This window comes from Sapajus apella, unplaced genomic scaffold (genome assembly GCF_009761245.1).
Source record: "Sapajus apella isolate SASKATOON/1434 unplaced genomic scaffold, GSC_monkey_1.0 scaffold2, whole genome shotgun sequence".
In the NCBI taxonomy this organism is placed as follows: Eukaryota; Metazoa; Chordata; class Mammalia; order Primates; family Cebidae; genus Sapajus; species Sapajus apella.
In genome coordinates this window covers 34,440,208-34,456,390 of record NW_022436942.1, presented here as the reverse complement: position 1 = coordinate 34,456,390, position 16,183 = coordinate 34,440,208, and the positions used below count along the sequence as shown (strand labels likewise).

Sequence of the window (16,183 nt, the reverse complement as noted above, 5' to 3'; positions counted from 1 at the left end):
TTTGTATATATTTATATTTTATATATGTATGTAAAATATAAATATATAACTTTTATATTTATATATTTTATATTTATAAATATAAAAATATATTTATATTTTACATACATATATAAAATATAAATATATACAAATATATTTATATGTGTATAAAATATATGCCTATATATTTTATATATATGTATGTATAAAACATATACATATATTATATAAAGAAATACTACTCAACCATAAAAAGGAAGAAAATAATGGCATTTGCAGCAACCTGGATAGAGTTGGAGACATTATTCTAATTGAAATTACTCAGGAATGAAAAATGAAACATTGTATTCTCTCACCTATAAGCGGGAACTAAGCTATGAGGACCCAAAGGCATAAGAATTATGGACTTTGGGGATTCAATGGGGAGGGTGGGAGCGACGGGAAGGATAAAAGTCTACACATGGTATACAGTGTACACTACTCAGGTGATGGGTGCACCAAAATCTTAGAAATTATCCATAAATAATATTTCCGCTGGGAGAACTGGCTAGCCATATGCAGAAAACTGAAACTGGACCCCTTCCTTACACCTTATTCAAAAATTAGCTCAAGTTGGATTAAAGAATTAAATGTGAAACCTAAAACTATAAAAACCCTAGAAGAAAATCTAGGCAATACCATTCAGGACACAGGCATGGGCAAATATTTCGTGATAAAAGCATCAAAAGCAATTACAACAAAAACAAAACTGGACAAATGGGATCTAATTAAACTAAAGAGCTTCTGTACAGCAAAGGGAACTATCATCAGAGTGAACAGACAACCTGCAGAATGGTAGAAAATTTTTGCAATCTAGCCATCCTACCAAAGTCTAATATCCAGAGTCTATAAGGAGATAAAATAAATTTACAAGAAAAAAAAAACCATTAAAAAGTGGGCAAAGGACATGAACAGACACTTCTCAAAAGAAGGCCTACATGTGGCCAACAAACAAATGAAAAAAGCTGAACTTCACTAATCATTAGAAAAATGCAGGTCAAAACCACAATGAGATACCATTTCATGCCAGTCAGAATGGCGATGATTAAAAAGTCTAGAAACAACACCTGCTGGCATGGTTGTGTTAAAAAAGGAACACTTTTACATTGTTGGTGGAAGTGTAAATGACTTTACCCACTGTGGAGGACAGTATGGCAATTTCTCAAAGATCTATAGTCAGAAATACCATTTGACACAGCAATCCCATTACTGGGTATGTACCCAAAGGAATATAAATCATTCTATTATAAACATACATGCACATGTATATTCACTGCAGCACTATTCACAATAGCAAAGACATGGAATCAAACCAAATGCCCATCAATGATAGACTGGATAAACAAAATAATGCTACATATATGCCATGGAATACTACACAACCATAAGAAGGAATGAGATCATGTCCTTTGCAGGGACATGAATAGAGCTGGAAGGTGTTGCCCTCAGCAAACTAATGCAGGAACCAAAAACCACACACCCCATCTTCTCACTTGTAAGGGAGCTGAACGATGAGAACACATGGACACATGGGGAGATCAACACACACTGGGGCCTGTAGACAGGTGGGGTTGGAAGGAGAGAGAGCATCAGGAAAAATAGCTAATAGATGCTGGCCTTAATACATGGGTGATTGGTTGATCTGTGCAGCAGACCACCATGGCACATGTTTAACTGTGTAACAAACCTGCACATCCTGCACGTGTACCCCAGAACTTAAAAGCTGAAAAAAACAAAACAAAAAATTTTCCATTTCAACCAAACACCACCTGTTTCCCCAACATTATTTAAAAAAAAAAACCCTACAGGAAAAAATTGAAAAAAATAAATGAAATAAAATGAATTGATATAGAGTTTTACCAAATGGTTTTCCTGACTCTGTTGAGATGATCATATAATTCTCATTTAATCTATTAAGAGTGACAAATTGTAAACAGCGATTAAATTGCCCCAATCGAAGTCAGATTTCTCAGTTTCTTCATTTTCTGAGGATTTTTCTCTTAATGTTGTTTCCAGTTTGGGTACTGATTATGTTGATTAATTTTCAATTCCTAATCTAACATTTTATTCTTGAGGTAAATCTTATGATACAATATTCTTTATATATGTTGCTAGATTAAATTGACTATAATTTCATTGAAGATTTTGTGCGTCTACATTGAGCTATAACTTTCTAACCTGTAATGTTATGTCTGGTCAGGGTAAAACTTGACTTAAAAATGTTCCAAAAGCCCAGGAGGCAGAGGTTGCAGTGAGCCGAGATCGCGCCATTGCACTCCAGCCTGGGTAACAAGAGCGAAACTCCGTCTCAAAAAAAAAAAAAAAAGAAAAAAAGTTCCGAAAGACTTTCTTTTTCAGTTTCGCAAAGAGATTTGCATGAAATTGGTGTTGCTTTCTTAGAATTCACCTGAATTTTCTGTTAAAAATATTTAAAATTACCTAATTTAGGTAATGGCATAAGACTATTTAAATTGAAGAAGATGCAAATGAATGATCTCATTCATAAATTGGTTAAATATCTCTGTTAAAAGATTTATATTGGGTTCAAAATCAATCTCTAACCCAGGATTCTTTCATTTGTACAGGACAAAGAATATAATATCGAAAAATAACAATATAAATCAAAGAAATAAAAATAATGAGCAATACTTTTATTAGGCAAAGTTCAAGCATTTAATTTGTTACTTTGTAAAACATATAGTACAGAATGCAGTATTTATGAGACTTTATGTGATGAAAAACATGGCAACCATATGTGAAACAAAAATTCCAATTTTGATGTAAGTAGTACACTGACATGTACATATGTAAAAAATTATTGTACATTAAAACTAGTGCATTTTATGAACTTCTTCACTAGTAATCCTTCAATAAACAACATATAAAAATATTGTGTCAATTTTATAAAATTTTGATTTTCAATACATTTGTCCATTTATTTTCTTTGTGTTATCAAATTTATTGGCATAAAGTTCTTCAAAATATTCTCTATCCATTTGATGTTTGGAGTTTTTTAAAAGTGATTTTCCATTTCTAAAATTAATTTTTGAGTTATGTCTTTCTTCATTAATCCTTTCTTTTTTGCTAGTAGATTAGAAATTTTATTCATATATAGTTTTAAAACCAACTTTTGATATTATTGATTTTTGTCCATCGTACTTTTGCTTTCAATTTCATCAAATTATGCTCATCTTTAGTTTTATTTTTCTTGTGCTTAATTTACACTCGTTTCCTACATTCTTGAGTTGAAAGAATAGGTCTTGATTTTTAACTGTTTTTCTTTCCTAAAATATTCATTTAATCCTTTTTTTATTTTTACTGATTTTTACTTACTTGTTCTCTTATTCACTAAGGTTAAAATCTCTATGACTGTTTTGTCTCTTTCTCCCCTTTACTTTTGCCAATTTTTGTATAGTAAGCTACATTATTACATTTATTTGCATTAAAGATTGTTGTGTCTTTTGTTTAATTGGCCCTTTTATTATTCCTAAATATCTCCTTTTATTTCTAGGAGTTCTCCCTTTCTTAAAACCTACTTTGGTAGCTATAAATGTAGTGACTCAATCTTAGAGTTTGCATAAAGTATTTTTCCATCTTTTTACTTTAATCCTATTTGTGATATGTTTCTGTTACAAAAGCATGAATCATCTGAGAATCTTTATTTTTAATTAAAGTATGTAGTAGTCATTTGCATTTAATATAATTTTAACATGGTTAAGTTTTAGTCTACCATTTGCTATTTTTAATTGATTCCCTCTTTGTTCTTTTGTTCCTTGTTCCTGTTTTCCAAAAATTAATAAAGTACTTTTACTATTCTATTTACTGGATTTTTTAGCTTAACTTCTTTGTATTTTTAGTGGTTATTCTAGATATTAAAATATGCATTCTTAACATCTCACGGTCCATCTGGAAATATTATTGTAATTCTTAACGATATAAGGAACTTTCAGCAGAATAATTCTATTGATGCCGTTCTTCATTTTTTTTGCATTGATTATAATGTGTTTTGTTTCTACATTATTATAAACCCCACAATTCATTGTTATCACATTTGCTTTAAATAGTCAATGAGTACAAAAGAAATATAAAGACTATTTATTATATTTAACCCCCATATTTACTCTTTTTTAAAATCATACAATATACAATAAAACTCTAAAGACATCACCCATATTGCTACTAATATCAGCATTTCTGAATTGAGTTGAAGATTTATTTAGGTCGTTTGTGTCTTGGACAACCCCAAGCTAGTAAGCATTATGTATTAAAATGCCTTAACAATTCTGCATTAAAAAGATGAATTTATTCTTGTTTCATTTCCGATATCTATTTGAATCTTTCTCCTCCAACAAAATATAATTTTCTTACACAGTAGGATAGTACAGTTTTGAATTTATTTTAGTGCCTGAGTTATGATTTTATAATGACTACCATTTTGTTTTGCATTGGATAGAAAAGAGAAAAGGTGGAATAGATAGGAGTTATACTTTATCTACATCTGCACAGTACATAAAATAGACTAATACTATCAACGTTGCTAATAATATCATATTTATAAACAAGAAAAAGTTAAAATGTAAGGATAATTTCCAGTCATACAATTCATTGTCAAGTATTTAACATTTTGTAAATTCTTTGAATTTGAATTTGAATACTCCAATGGTTTTTATGCTTATTTTTCATTAGAGTACAGTCTTTTGCCTTATTGTCTATATGATGGAGGTCTGCAAAGTACACAATTAATTCAATGTTTTTGGAATTAAATTTTATATATTTATTATTTTTCATGAAAGTGACTATCTGATGTAGCTCAACTCCTGATTTCAATATTCTTATCCTTGTAATTTTTCTTTTCAGATGAATACTACACATGAAGTGTTGTTTTGATCTTGGATTCACATGATATAAAAATAAGTAAGAGAAGACAATCTCCATTCCTGGGATATTTCTTCGATATCGTGTATCTTGGTTGTGCGGGATGAAAAATGCTAGCCAAAAAATGGAGAAAAGGAAACAAAATAATCCTGTGTGAAGTATTTATAACCTTAGTGGTGCAACAAAGCAACTCCAAACACTGCCCCAGCAACCGCGCCTTCCCGGCAAGAGACAAGGAACAGCTTCAAGGAATCTACCTTTCCTGTTCACTATCATGACTCTGGAGAAGACAGCCCAGACAAGGTATGATTTTTTTTTTTTAACTGCATATATTCGAAGTCCGGACTGAATTAGTACAAGTAAGTCCGTGAAATTTACCACCCAGATACCTTAGGATGAGGTAAATTTAAATCTCTTAAATACCAGAGATTTAAGAGCCCAGCCTCGGTTCTTTCTCACCATGTATTTCATGTCGGCCGCCGGAGGGTTGACTTTGCCCCGCCATTCGTTGTGGGCTTCGACACAGTCGTTTATAAAGTGTGGGTCAGTGATAGATGGGATTTTGGAAGATCCAGTGGCCACCAAACACAGACACAAGGTCCATAAACGACTGAACTTCTTTAGAGCCATGGAAGGATGTGGAGGATGCCCTGACTGACCAGTAACGGCTGGGGCAACCGCATTTCCCCTCCCCCGACACCACACTCTCCCTTGGTTCCATCCTCCTGCACAGGCTCCAGTCCAGGGCGGGGATGCCCAGCAGGCTGGATCCCCTCGTCAGTGTCGCTGTGGGGAGGAACGGGCAGCAGGGTTCGCCTTCTACAGAGCCCTGGGCTACAGGGGAAAGCTCTGAGTCGCCCTCTGGTGCTGGGAGTTTCAACCATCCAAACTCCAAACTGCTTTCTGTGTATCCAGTCTGTAATCTGCAGAGCGCGCCCGTATTATAATACAGATTGCAATATGCAAGCCACACGGTGTTAGGTAAAGAACAAGTGCGGGATGCTGACAGTGGGCCAGGTGAGTGCAAAGCACACACACAGCTTCCGCGCATAGATTTTTATTGTTCTAAATAAACTAGAATCATATTGCCACTTCCCTCAGACCTTGCAAACAGAGTAACAATAGGCAATTCCTACACAGTGACATACTGTGATACGAAATTATCAACTTGTCAAACATTTAATAATTTGCTTCTGTTTTTTCATCTGAAGAGACTGACTGCTTAGAAAGATGAAAATAGACACCTGGAAGATGTAGCCAAGTAGTTCCTCTTGGCAAAATCTTCCCTTTTTGATAGTTTGGAACAGAGCCACTGTTTGGTGACTAGTAGACTCCAAGAGTTTAATTGATATGCTGAGACTGGGATGGACAGAGTCCATTTGATTGTCTATTTTACCTACATCGCAATATAAGTCAATTTCATTTGGCTTAATGTTTTAAATTTATTACATCAGTTATATTGATATTCAGTACTAAACCAGCATTATCCCTCATGACATAAATTTTTTTTAGTATTTCTATGTTTCAAATAAACATCTTTACTTAGTGATCTGAAGTTGTTTACAATGCCATTAAATTCAAGTGAACACATATTTACATCTACTGAAATGTTCTGCCATAGCCAACCTTGACACATACACAAAAAAGCAAAACAAACTACTTTGATGCAGCTGCTATCATTTTTTTTTAAATAAAAAGCAGAAAATTGGGTTATAAAAAAGGAAGAAATGCAAAGATCCTAATGGAAATTCTACTGGGCAATAGAGAATATGTTTCTAGTCTACTACCAGCTAATGGAAATTGTTGTATATGCTAATTTTGTGTCACATACATAGTCCAAACTGAGCTTCTGGTATCCCACACCCAAATACACATAGATTTAGACATGAACATATATATGTGTGTGTAGGTATACAGATAGAGAACTAGATACAGGTATGTATAGCTACATGTATCTATACATATATGTCTCTTCCTGGATATACAGATGTCTATAGGCATATACATATGCATATATACATATGTGTATATACATTTATATATAAAGCTATCTCTCTATAAATCTATGTGTTTACACACATATATATATGTATGTATGCCTATAATCATATATATATTTACACACAGAGAGATACAGATGTCTATAGGCATATACATATGTGTGTATACACACACACACACACACACACACAGAGAGAGAGAGAGAGAGAGAGAGAGAGAGAGGGAGACTTTTAAGGAATTGGCTCACATTACTGTGGGGGGCCACAATAAAAAATCTGAAGTCCTAGGTATGGCCCAAAAGACACTACATAACCTGACCATGGGTAATTCTCTGGCCTCTTTCCTGAATTCTCTCCTGGCTTATTCTGCATCAACCACATCCATCAACTTGTTAAAGATGACCTCTTCTCAGCTCCTTTGCACTTGCTGTTACTTTTGCCTGCAATGCTCTTTGTAGAGTTCCCTTTAGTGAAGTCTTCCCTGATCATTCTACATCCCCTATCTGTCAGTGCCTATCCACTTAACCTGTTATATTTTTCTTCATTGCATTAATTACTTCCTGAATTTATGTTATTTATTTTTTTAACATCTGCCTTCTCTATTAGGTTGTAACCTTCATCACAACAGTGGCTTTGTTTTCTTCATTGTTGTATCTCTAGCATTCTGAACAGGAGCTGAACTTTTAGGCCCTCAATAAAAATTGGTTGAATAAATAAATGAGTTCTTTTAACTTTCTAATAATGTTGTATACAATTGTAAGCTTCTTGAGAGAAAAAATATTTTAATTGTTTTATATATATATATATATGGGGCTCAAAAATATATATTTTTTATTTATAAAGGAAAGAGATTTAATTGACTCGATGTAATCATATAAAAGGAAATACTGGGTAGGCTTATATATTTCACTTTTTCTAATATTGGGCATATTTGAGGATAGAAGGTCTTCAGTGGATGTTTGTCAAATACATAGGTGGCCAAATGAATGCATAAAGACACATATTTTCAAATAGTAGGTACTCAGTGAATGTTGAATGCATTAATGAATATCAAGTAAACGAAAATTTTAAGTTGAGCTTCAAATGCAAACTATTTTGGATCTGCAAAATAGTAAAGGCTAATAGGGATAAGGTTAATAGGGATAAAGGTGAACAGATAGTTAATTTAGTTTTATTTATAGAGAAATTAACTGCCTTTAACAACAACAGAAATTTCATAGAGTAATGGATTTAAAGATTGGTAAAAGTAGAGCATATATAGTCAAAACATAATCCAAGATTATTACTCTTCTAATAGATGTTTTAGCAAAATGTCTAAATTGTATACATTATGTTTTTTAGACCATGCTCCCAATGGCTTAGACAGCTATATTCAGAAACACTAAAAAACTTTATGTGTGAAAAGTCTAATTGCCAGGAATCGACAAGTACATATCCTAATGTTATTTTCTTGAACATCTATTTGTGGAATGGCCAAGGTTAGTTGGGGAACCAGAATTTTTAAGGTGTTTTGTAACTTTTTAAAACTTTAATTTTCTGTTTTGTTTTTATGGTATGTTTTCTGTTATTTTTGCTTTTCTCTCTATGTGGGGGTAATTGGTGGATGAATTTTATGAAGTACAGTGTACAGAAAAATACAGTAATTACATTATACTTCCTTTACTTACTTTGCTATTTTTATACTTTATTTGTATAAAAATTTATTTGTATTTTTACTACCACGCTGGCTCCAGGAAATACTGGAAATATTCACGTTTTGATACATACATTTAGAGGGGAACTAATTTTGAGGTTACTGCAGATTAGAAAAACATGATTATGTCGGAGAAGTACTGGATTAACCTTAATAAACTCTTACTTGTAATTTGAATATCTGACTCTTGGCTGTGTAATTTAGGAAAGTTAGTGCATATTAGAGTAGGGTGGAACCTTGCAATTATTTAAACCAGCTTTTCTCCTTTATAGGTGAGGAATGATGCCAAAAGACGTTGTGTACAGAGCATACATGAAAAAAAAATCTAGGCCAGGCATGGTGGCTCACGACTGTAATTACAACACTTTGGGAGACAGAGGTGGAGGGATCACCTGAGGTCAGGAGTTTGAGACCAGCCTGGCCAAAATGATGAAACCCCGTCTGTATTAAAAATACAAAAAATTAGCTGGGCATGGTGGTGGGCACCTGTAATCCCAACTACTCGGGAGACTGAGGTAGGAGAATCGCTTGACCCCGGGAGGTGGAGGTGGCAGTGAGCCGAGATCACGCCATTGCACTCCAGCCTGGACAACAAGAGCAAAACTGGATTTAAAAAAAATATTGGCAAAAAATAAAATGCAGGTTTCTTGATTTCTAAGACTTTGCCCTTTCCATACATCATTTTAAATTGTAAGTATACACACACTCGCAAATACACATACATACATATGCAATTATTCATGTAATCATCTATAGGTATACAGGTTCACACAAATTTGAAGTAATATCCACGTCTAATATCCCGATGTATCTCTATATAATATATTGCAATCTTTTTTTAAAAAAAGCGTAAGCTCCTTGAGAGCAGATATTACAGCATATGCGTAAATTTCTTCCCCTCAAAACATTATTATGGGCGCTGCGCGCAGATAGGTGCCTTATGAAATATGTTAAACAGAATTCAATTAGACAAATTATTACACAACAACCGCCGTGAATCCGGGCCGGGCTTTGGCCCTTTCCCTGTTCAGGAGAAAGGCAGGTGAGTGAGTCCACTCCAGCTCCTCGCCGGGGTTTGGGGGCGCCGCGGAGCTGCGGAGCCGGTTCCCTAGGAGGCTCCGGTGGCGGGAGCCGAGGTTTCGCCCCTTTGGATTTTCCAGCAAGTACTTCTCAGAGCGTGGCGGAGTCTCCCGCGACATGCTCAGTTCAGGTCAGCCAGGCGGCGGAACTGAGGAGGCAGATTGAGGGGGTGGGAGGTGGCGTAGAACGAACACTGGGACTCGGGCCGACGACCTTTTGGTCCCTGGAGGCGAGAGAGTGTAATCAGAAGCCCTGCTCAGCAGCGCCTGTTGCCGGGCAACCTGCCGACGCGGGCCTGGACGGTCCAGACTCTTATGTCTGAAACTTTCTGAAGACGGTTTTTGGAGGAATCGCGCTAGTTTATACCTTTTCCAGCCCTCCTAACTCTGGACCTCTTCTTATCGAGCTTGTTAGGTGAAATCACCCTGCCTGTCTCTTGTGCCCCGAGCCTGTCCTGTCCAGGAATCCCAGATAGGTAGGGGATGGGGAATTCCTTCTGCGACACTGCACGTGCTCTGAAGTATAATTTAATTTGGGGGCCAGGGGAGTGATGTGGTGAAAGGAGGATTACTCTGTTTTGTTTGAAATTAGGAATGACCTAAGATTCAATTTAGATTCTGGGTCTGTGGCCGCCTCGGATCCAACATAGATTTGGTCCCTGCCTTCATGTAGCTTAAATATAAATTGTATTTACAGATCTCTTCCTTTTTTCCTTATTTATGAGCTAAACTAAATCAGTTTATTATTTGCTTTTCATTTTGTTCTGACTTGGTATAAGTAACATAATAGCCGGTAATATTACTACCAAGAGAGAGGTGATCATCATTGGAATCGGAAATAGTCATTCTTAAAAAAAAATGAATGACATGGGAAGTGTGTTCAGCTATTTTTGGTAGCACTAAAGATATTAGCCAACAGTGTTTATTGTATGCTAGCAATGTCATCTCATGACTTGCAGCTATTTGAGTGGGGACAGAAGCCATTCAGAAGTGCTATCCCTTCCTTTTGCTACTCCCTATCTCCAACATAGCCCAGCTGGATATTCAGTGCTTTATGACAAAGACAACCTTTGACATAGGTTCGCTCACAGTCATTTGTTTGGAATGCTCACTCTTGTGCCACCAAGTTTAGATTTCTAATTCTTCAGTCCCTACAGCTAATTCCCCTCTGATTCTTTTATTACCTGTACCATTGAGAGTGTAGTACTGAAAAGAGATCTGAAACCCACGTGTGAATTTGGATCTGCAATAACTGGCAAACCATTTGGCAACGTACAATTCACATTTCTGGGTCTCAGCTGGCTCAGTTTGAAAATCAGAAGGTTGGGCTGTTTTTGTCTTTGAAGCCCTGTCAAAATCTTAAAATTATCTACATAGGGTGTCAGTTGTCTGACTGCTCTAATTCGATAGATCCGGAAGTGTTCCAGATATGACGGCATTGCCCTTTGAATACTTTTACTATATCTAAGTTAACCACTTTTATGTTATGTCATTTTGAATTAACTGACTTCACTTATTTAACAAATATATGTTGAGCTCCTACTACATTGAGGGCCTTCTAAATCCTGAGACATAGGATGAGCAAATATGAGGTGTACAGTCTAGCATTAAAGGCTAATAGCTGTAATGCAATGCCTTAAAGATTTTATCTAATTGTTTGAAGACAATTTATATATTGACATTGTGATTATGTTACAATTAGATGCAGAAATAAAAGGAATCTAAGAATATGTATAAAGTATGTACATGTATTTTACATTAATTTACTTATTGACTAAATATTTACTACCTGTGCTTTATTAAGGGAAGAAGACACCAACTATGGTGGCCTTGACAGTTTATTAGGGAAATGAAAATCTAATGACAGTGAAGAGTGAAGACTGTCATAACTGGGGAAGTACAGGAACTGGGAGGATATGGACATTTGAGGATTTAAATGTTGATGCTTTTTAAATTTGCAAATAAAGTATGCTGATTTGAAATGACCTATAGTGATTCGAAATAGCTATAACTGTTACTAGGATATAAATAATTGAGAGACTGATATGTGGAGAAAATTGTTTTCCTGATTCGTCAGCACTTTTATCTCAACTTGGGTTGGTTAGCCAGGAATCATTATCGCAAATACAATAATTTGTGTGATTAAACAACCAACCCACCTCTGGCTTCCAAAACAAAACAATAGCAACTTTTAAAGGTTGCATCTTTGTAAAAAATAGTTCTGGAAAGAAAGCCATCTGCAGTGCTATAGGAGAATTTCTGAATCTAATGATTTGTATTTTTTTTTTTTTTCAGAATATGTTTACTATTGTTTGATAAGTCTTCTTGACTTGACTTAGAGTGGAATTCCAGGCTTACGGCAAGGGATTTTTAGAGGAAGAGCCTCTAGGGATGGGGTGAAGGGAACCATGTAGATAAGTTAGTAAGGAACTGGTATATTTTTCAGGTAAGATTTCATTGGGATGAAAAAAAAGTATATTTTAATAATAATGAATGATAGTTACCATTTATTGAATGTTATTCCAACAGGAAGAGAAAAGTACTGACATTAAATTCATTTTACATATTATATAGAAACATTAGTTCCTAGAGATATTTTACTCTAACTTAAATTATGGGTAAGTGGCAAAAATCAGGATTACAATGTCTGTCTGTCCAATTCCAAGCTGTCAGGATGCCATGCTGTCTTTCCTTTAAAAAACAAAACAAAAATGATTTACTATTAAAAGAAATCCAAGACTATAGAAAGAGAAAGTATGAATAAATATTTAAATGTAAAATTATCCTCGGTAATATAAAGGTGAAGTATAAAATATATAAAATTTCAATGACATATATTCATTTGATTTTTATTTTGTACATATTTGCAGCTTAATTACTTTCAACAAACTTTTGTAAGCATTTTTGCCAATCATCACATTATTACTAATTGGACCACTTACTCCATTTTGTTCTTTGTTCTAGAAGAAGAACACTGCTTGTTAAAAGTATTTTTATCAGCCTACTCTGGCAAAACCAAAACTCATAAAGGTTTGGGAAATGAGTAAAGGAAATAAATGTATATCTCATGGTGGTAGTAGAGAAGAGAGAGATGCATTAGTTCTCTATTGCTGTCAAAAAATTTTAAAACTTAGTGGGTAACATAAATTTATTATTTTTAGTTCTGGAGATCAGATGTACAACATTAACCTTAAGGGGCTAAAATCAAGCTGTCAATAGGGTGAGTTCTTTCTGGAAGCTCCAGAAGAGAATCCATTCCTTGCCTCTTCTGCCTTCTGGAGGCTGCTCATGACCTCTTCTTCCCCCATCTTCAGATCCAGAGGCTTTGCATTTTCACCCAGGTCTGACCTATGCTTCCATCCTTACATCTTCTCTGTCTCACTCTGTTCTTCCTGCTTCCCTCTTACAAGGATTCTGGTGGTTACGCTGAGCCCACCAGTGAATCCAGGATAATCTCCTCATGTTAAAATTCTTATTTCAATCACATTTGAAGTCCCTTTTTGCCATGTAAGGTGGTATATTTACAGGGTCTGAGGATTAAGACATAGCCTTCTTTGGGAGCCCATTATTCATACTAACACAGGGCATAATGTATTTGCCCTACAAAAGTTGATTTTGGTGAAAGCACTAAAAGTGTTTAACCATATGATTTATTTCCAGGTAACCTTATTAGGTAATTTGTATGACTTATTTAAAATTAGAGTAAGAATTATCATTTAACATTTACTCTATCTTTTTCAAAGTATACTGCATGATAAATATATGAACTTGAATGAATGGAGTTAGAGGTTAAAGGAGTTGCTGCTGCTTCTAGGAGCCAAATTCAGCCATTCTTTGGAAGAAAGAAGCCACTACAAGTATGTGAACTATATAATTTTCTTTCAGGATGACTCATTAAATAATTTTTTGACCTCTTCTTCATGTTTTATGACTACTTACATTCACAAATATTTAGGATCAACATTTCCTAGGTTTGAAAAATGGAACCACCAAAATTTAAGATAATAATTACTTGAAAATTTGCTATTGCTTGATTTTGTTTTATTTATAAAAATTAAACTTATTATGTTATTATTGTTTAAAAATATCTGTTTGTTTAAAGAAAATATATGAAAAAAAGAAAAATAGCATAATGTAATTTTACGGTTGCTATCAGTACCACAAAAAAGGCACAAGTCAGATAACATTTCAGAAATAGGATGTAAGTGCTGATGGGTGAATTATTTTCTATTTTTATTAACTTGAAGTTTTCCTAAGACTCATTTATATCTTCTATTTCATGGTGGCTAAGCTTGTTGTAATTTTCATGCCTTGTACAGCTTTTTGGCAAAAAGATTGAACGGTAAACATATGCATATGTTTGTTACTTTCTTTTTGAAACCCTACACTGTATTCCATTACCTTAAAAACAAGGCCTAAGTTTCCAAACGTGTACTATAATGTAACAGGTTGGCCCTACCTCCTCACACTCTGGATTTCACCCCTTTCCAAATGCTAACTCTTGTCTGGAGGCCTGTGCAGCACAAGTTGTTTCCTAGCTGAACCAATTTTCTTTCTTCTCTTTTCATCTGGCTAACTCCTCCTCATCTTTCTGAACTCCTATTAAAGATTGCCTTAAGAAAAAAAATCAAGCTTTCTAAATTTCCTAGAGTAGGTTGGGCATGCTTCTATGTAGTTACTCTGTTATTGACTTCTTTTTTCCATTATTGTTTATTTGAGAGAAAGTCTTCTCAAGCAGAGTGCTATTATTTCTCTTGCTTGCCTCATTGTGTATCTCTTAAAGTAAAAAGGGTATGTTTATATTCATGCAGATTCAAAAAAATTTTTTTTAAATTAAAGCAAAGGTGGACTTCTGAATCATGGACAAACCAGAATTCTTGCCCACCAGCGTAAGTTACATTTCTTCACATTTGGACTGTTTAATGGGCATATATATATCATACATTGACTAGTTAAAAAAAGAAAGCAAAATTATGTATGTAGCTATGATTGTGAACCACAGAAAAATTTATATGCATATGGATAGCCTGAAAAATTACTATACTAAAATTAAAATAGCTTTAGTGATAAGACAGTAGAATTATAGGTAAAAGTTCTTTGGATTTTTTAAAAAATATGTTTTATATTTTCCTGAAAAAGTGAAAATATTTCATTATTTGGATAATTTAGCTATATGCATTTATTAAAGAGATATGTAAATTTTCATCCTTGTATAATTCATATAGTTAAATTTAAGGATAATTATGTTTGTGCTTTAATTTTGAGGAATATGACAGTTTTGTCAATCTTAAAATCATTTTATTTTTGGTTTAGAATATATTAATTTATGTTTTATATGTTATTTTGACTTTTAAAATTTAGAATAATATGATTTTTATATTCTCTCAAGTATTTTAGATTACAGAGCTTCTTTAAAAATAGAAATTAAAAACAGTAATTTACTAGGCTGAACCACACAATATTGACATTTCTGAAGATCAAAATTAATAAACATCAACATTTATGTGGTTCTATGTGATAGATTACATGTATGCTCATTTTGACATAAAAAATAGAGTTAGATGCAAGCACTAGATTCAAGATACTGAGTATGTAACAACGGCTCTGTCAGTTGTGTGCAGAGAAATGTTTAAGGACTGGTTTTCTGAAAGTGTATTATAAGTTTATTGTAAATTTTACTTCTTTATTATAAAGAAATTTAGGCATATATTAAGTTGATTGTAGCTTTTACTGATATAAAGGATGTGTAGCAATCAATTTACAAATACTAACCAAATATGCACAGTCTCTCTTGTAGATTCCATATAACCAATAGATTTTCACAGAATTGTCTCTCTCTCTCTCTTTTTTTTTTTTTTGGCTGAACTCTGTATCTCTAACTAACCTATGGTGCAATTGATGAACTAGTGTAGTTCCAACATGAATATTGGTTAATATTTTTATTTACTTTAAAGTTACATGAGTGATTTCTTTGCTGAGTCAAATAATAGTTTTGAATACAAAATCATGTTTCTTCAGTGTATTTTGGGGCTATTCACTGTGTGACAGCTATAGACATCATATAATTTTAGGTTGAATCTGCATTATTAACATTTTCTCCACGGCTTTTTAAAGTTTCAGAAATCAACAAAATGTTAAGCCAAGCCCTGATTCATAGCATTTGTCAATTTCAGTGTAAATGATCCCACCAAGGCTGATTTCAGTGTACCTATATAACATCACTGAGTACAGAATTGAAAAGAGATGCACATTATAACACTTTCTCTTTTCATAGAGATAGGCTAGACATAGATAATCTCTAGAGCACAGATAATAGTGAAGTACAGTGAAATCATCAGGAAGTGATGAGTTTTAAGTATTTAGTTTTTAATACAATTTAATTATAAATTTTTATGTATTTTTAATGATGAATGTGTTTAACAACCAGTTTGAAAAATTACTGAACATTTAACAAAACCCTATCACAAGCCAGTAGAAGCCATGCACCATTGGTTTCAGTGTACCTATTTATAAAA

General features: G+C 33.9%; 2 protein-coding genes across 3 annotated transcripts in view; one reads left to right on the top strand and one right to left on the bottom strand.

Annotated features, from left to right (window-relative positions):
- Positions 1–5,526, bottom strand: part of GLIPR1L1 (GLIPR1 like 1) — a 45,435-nt gene extending 39,909 nt beyond the window's left edge. The window contains exon 1 of the mRNA XM_032296035.1: positions 5,356–5,526. Coding sequence (XP_032151926.1) covers positions 5,356–5,526 — 171 coding nt within the window. The remainder of the gene's footprint in view (positions 1–5,355) is intronic.
- A 7,836-nt stretch (positions 5,527–13,362) lies between these two features.
- The window catches only part of CAPS2 (calcyphosine 2), a 44,320-nt gene continuing 41,499 nt past the window's right edge, over positions 13,363–16,183 (top strand). The window contains exons 1-2 of one of the 2 annotated variants that reach the window (XM_032296032.1): positions 13,363–13,525; positions 14,508–14,557. In XM_032296032.1, coding sequence (XP_032151923.1) covers positions 13,445–13,525; positions 14,508–14,557 — 131 coding nt within the window. In that variant the 5' untranslated portion in view covers positions 13,363–13,444. Of the gene's footprint in view, positions 13,526–14,505; positions 14,558–16,183 lie in introns of those variants that run through there. The other variant, XM_032296030.1, reaches the window with a different exon arrangement.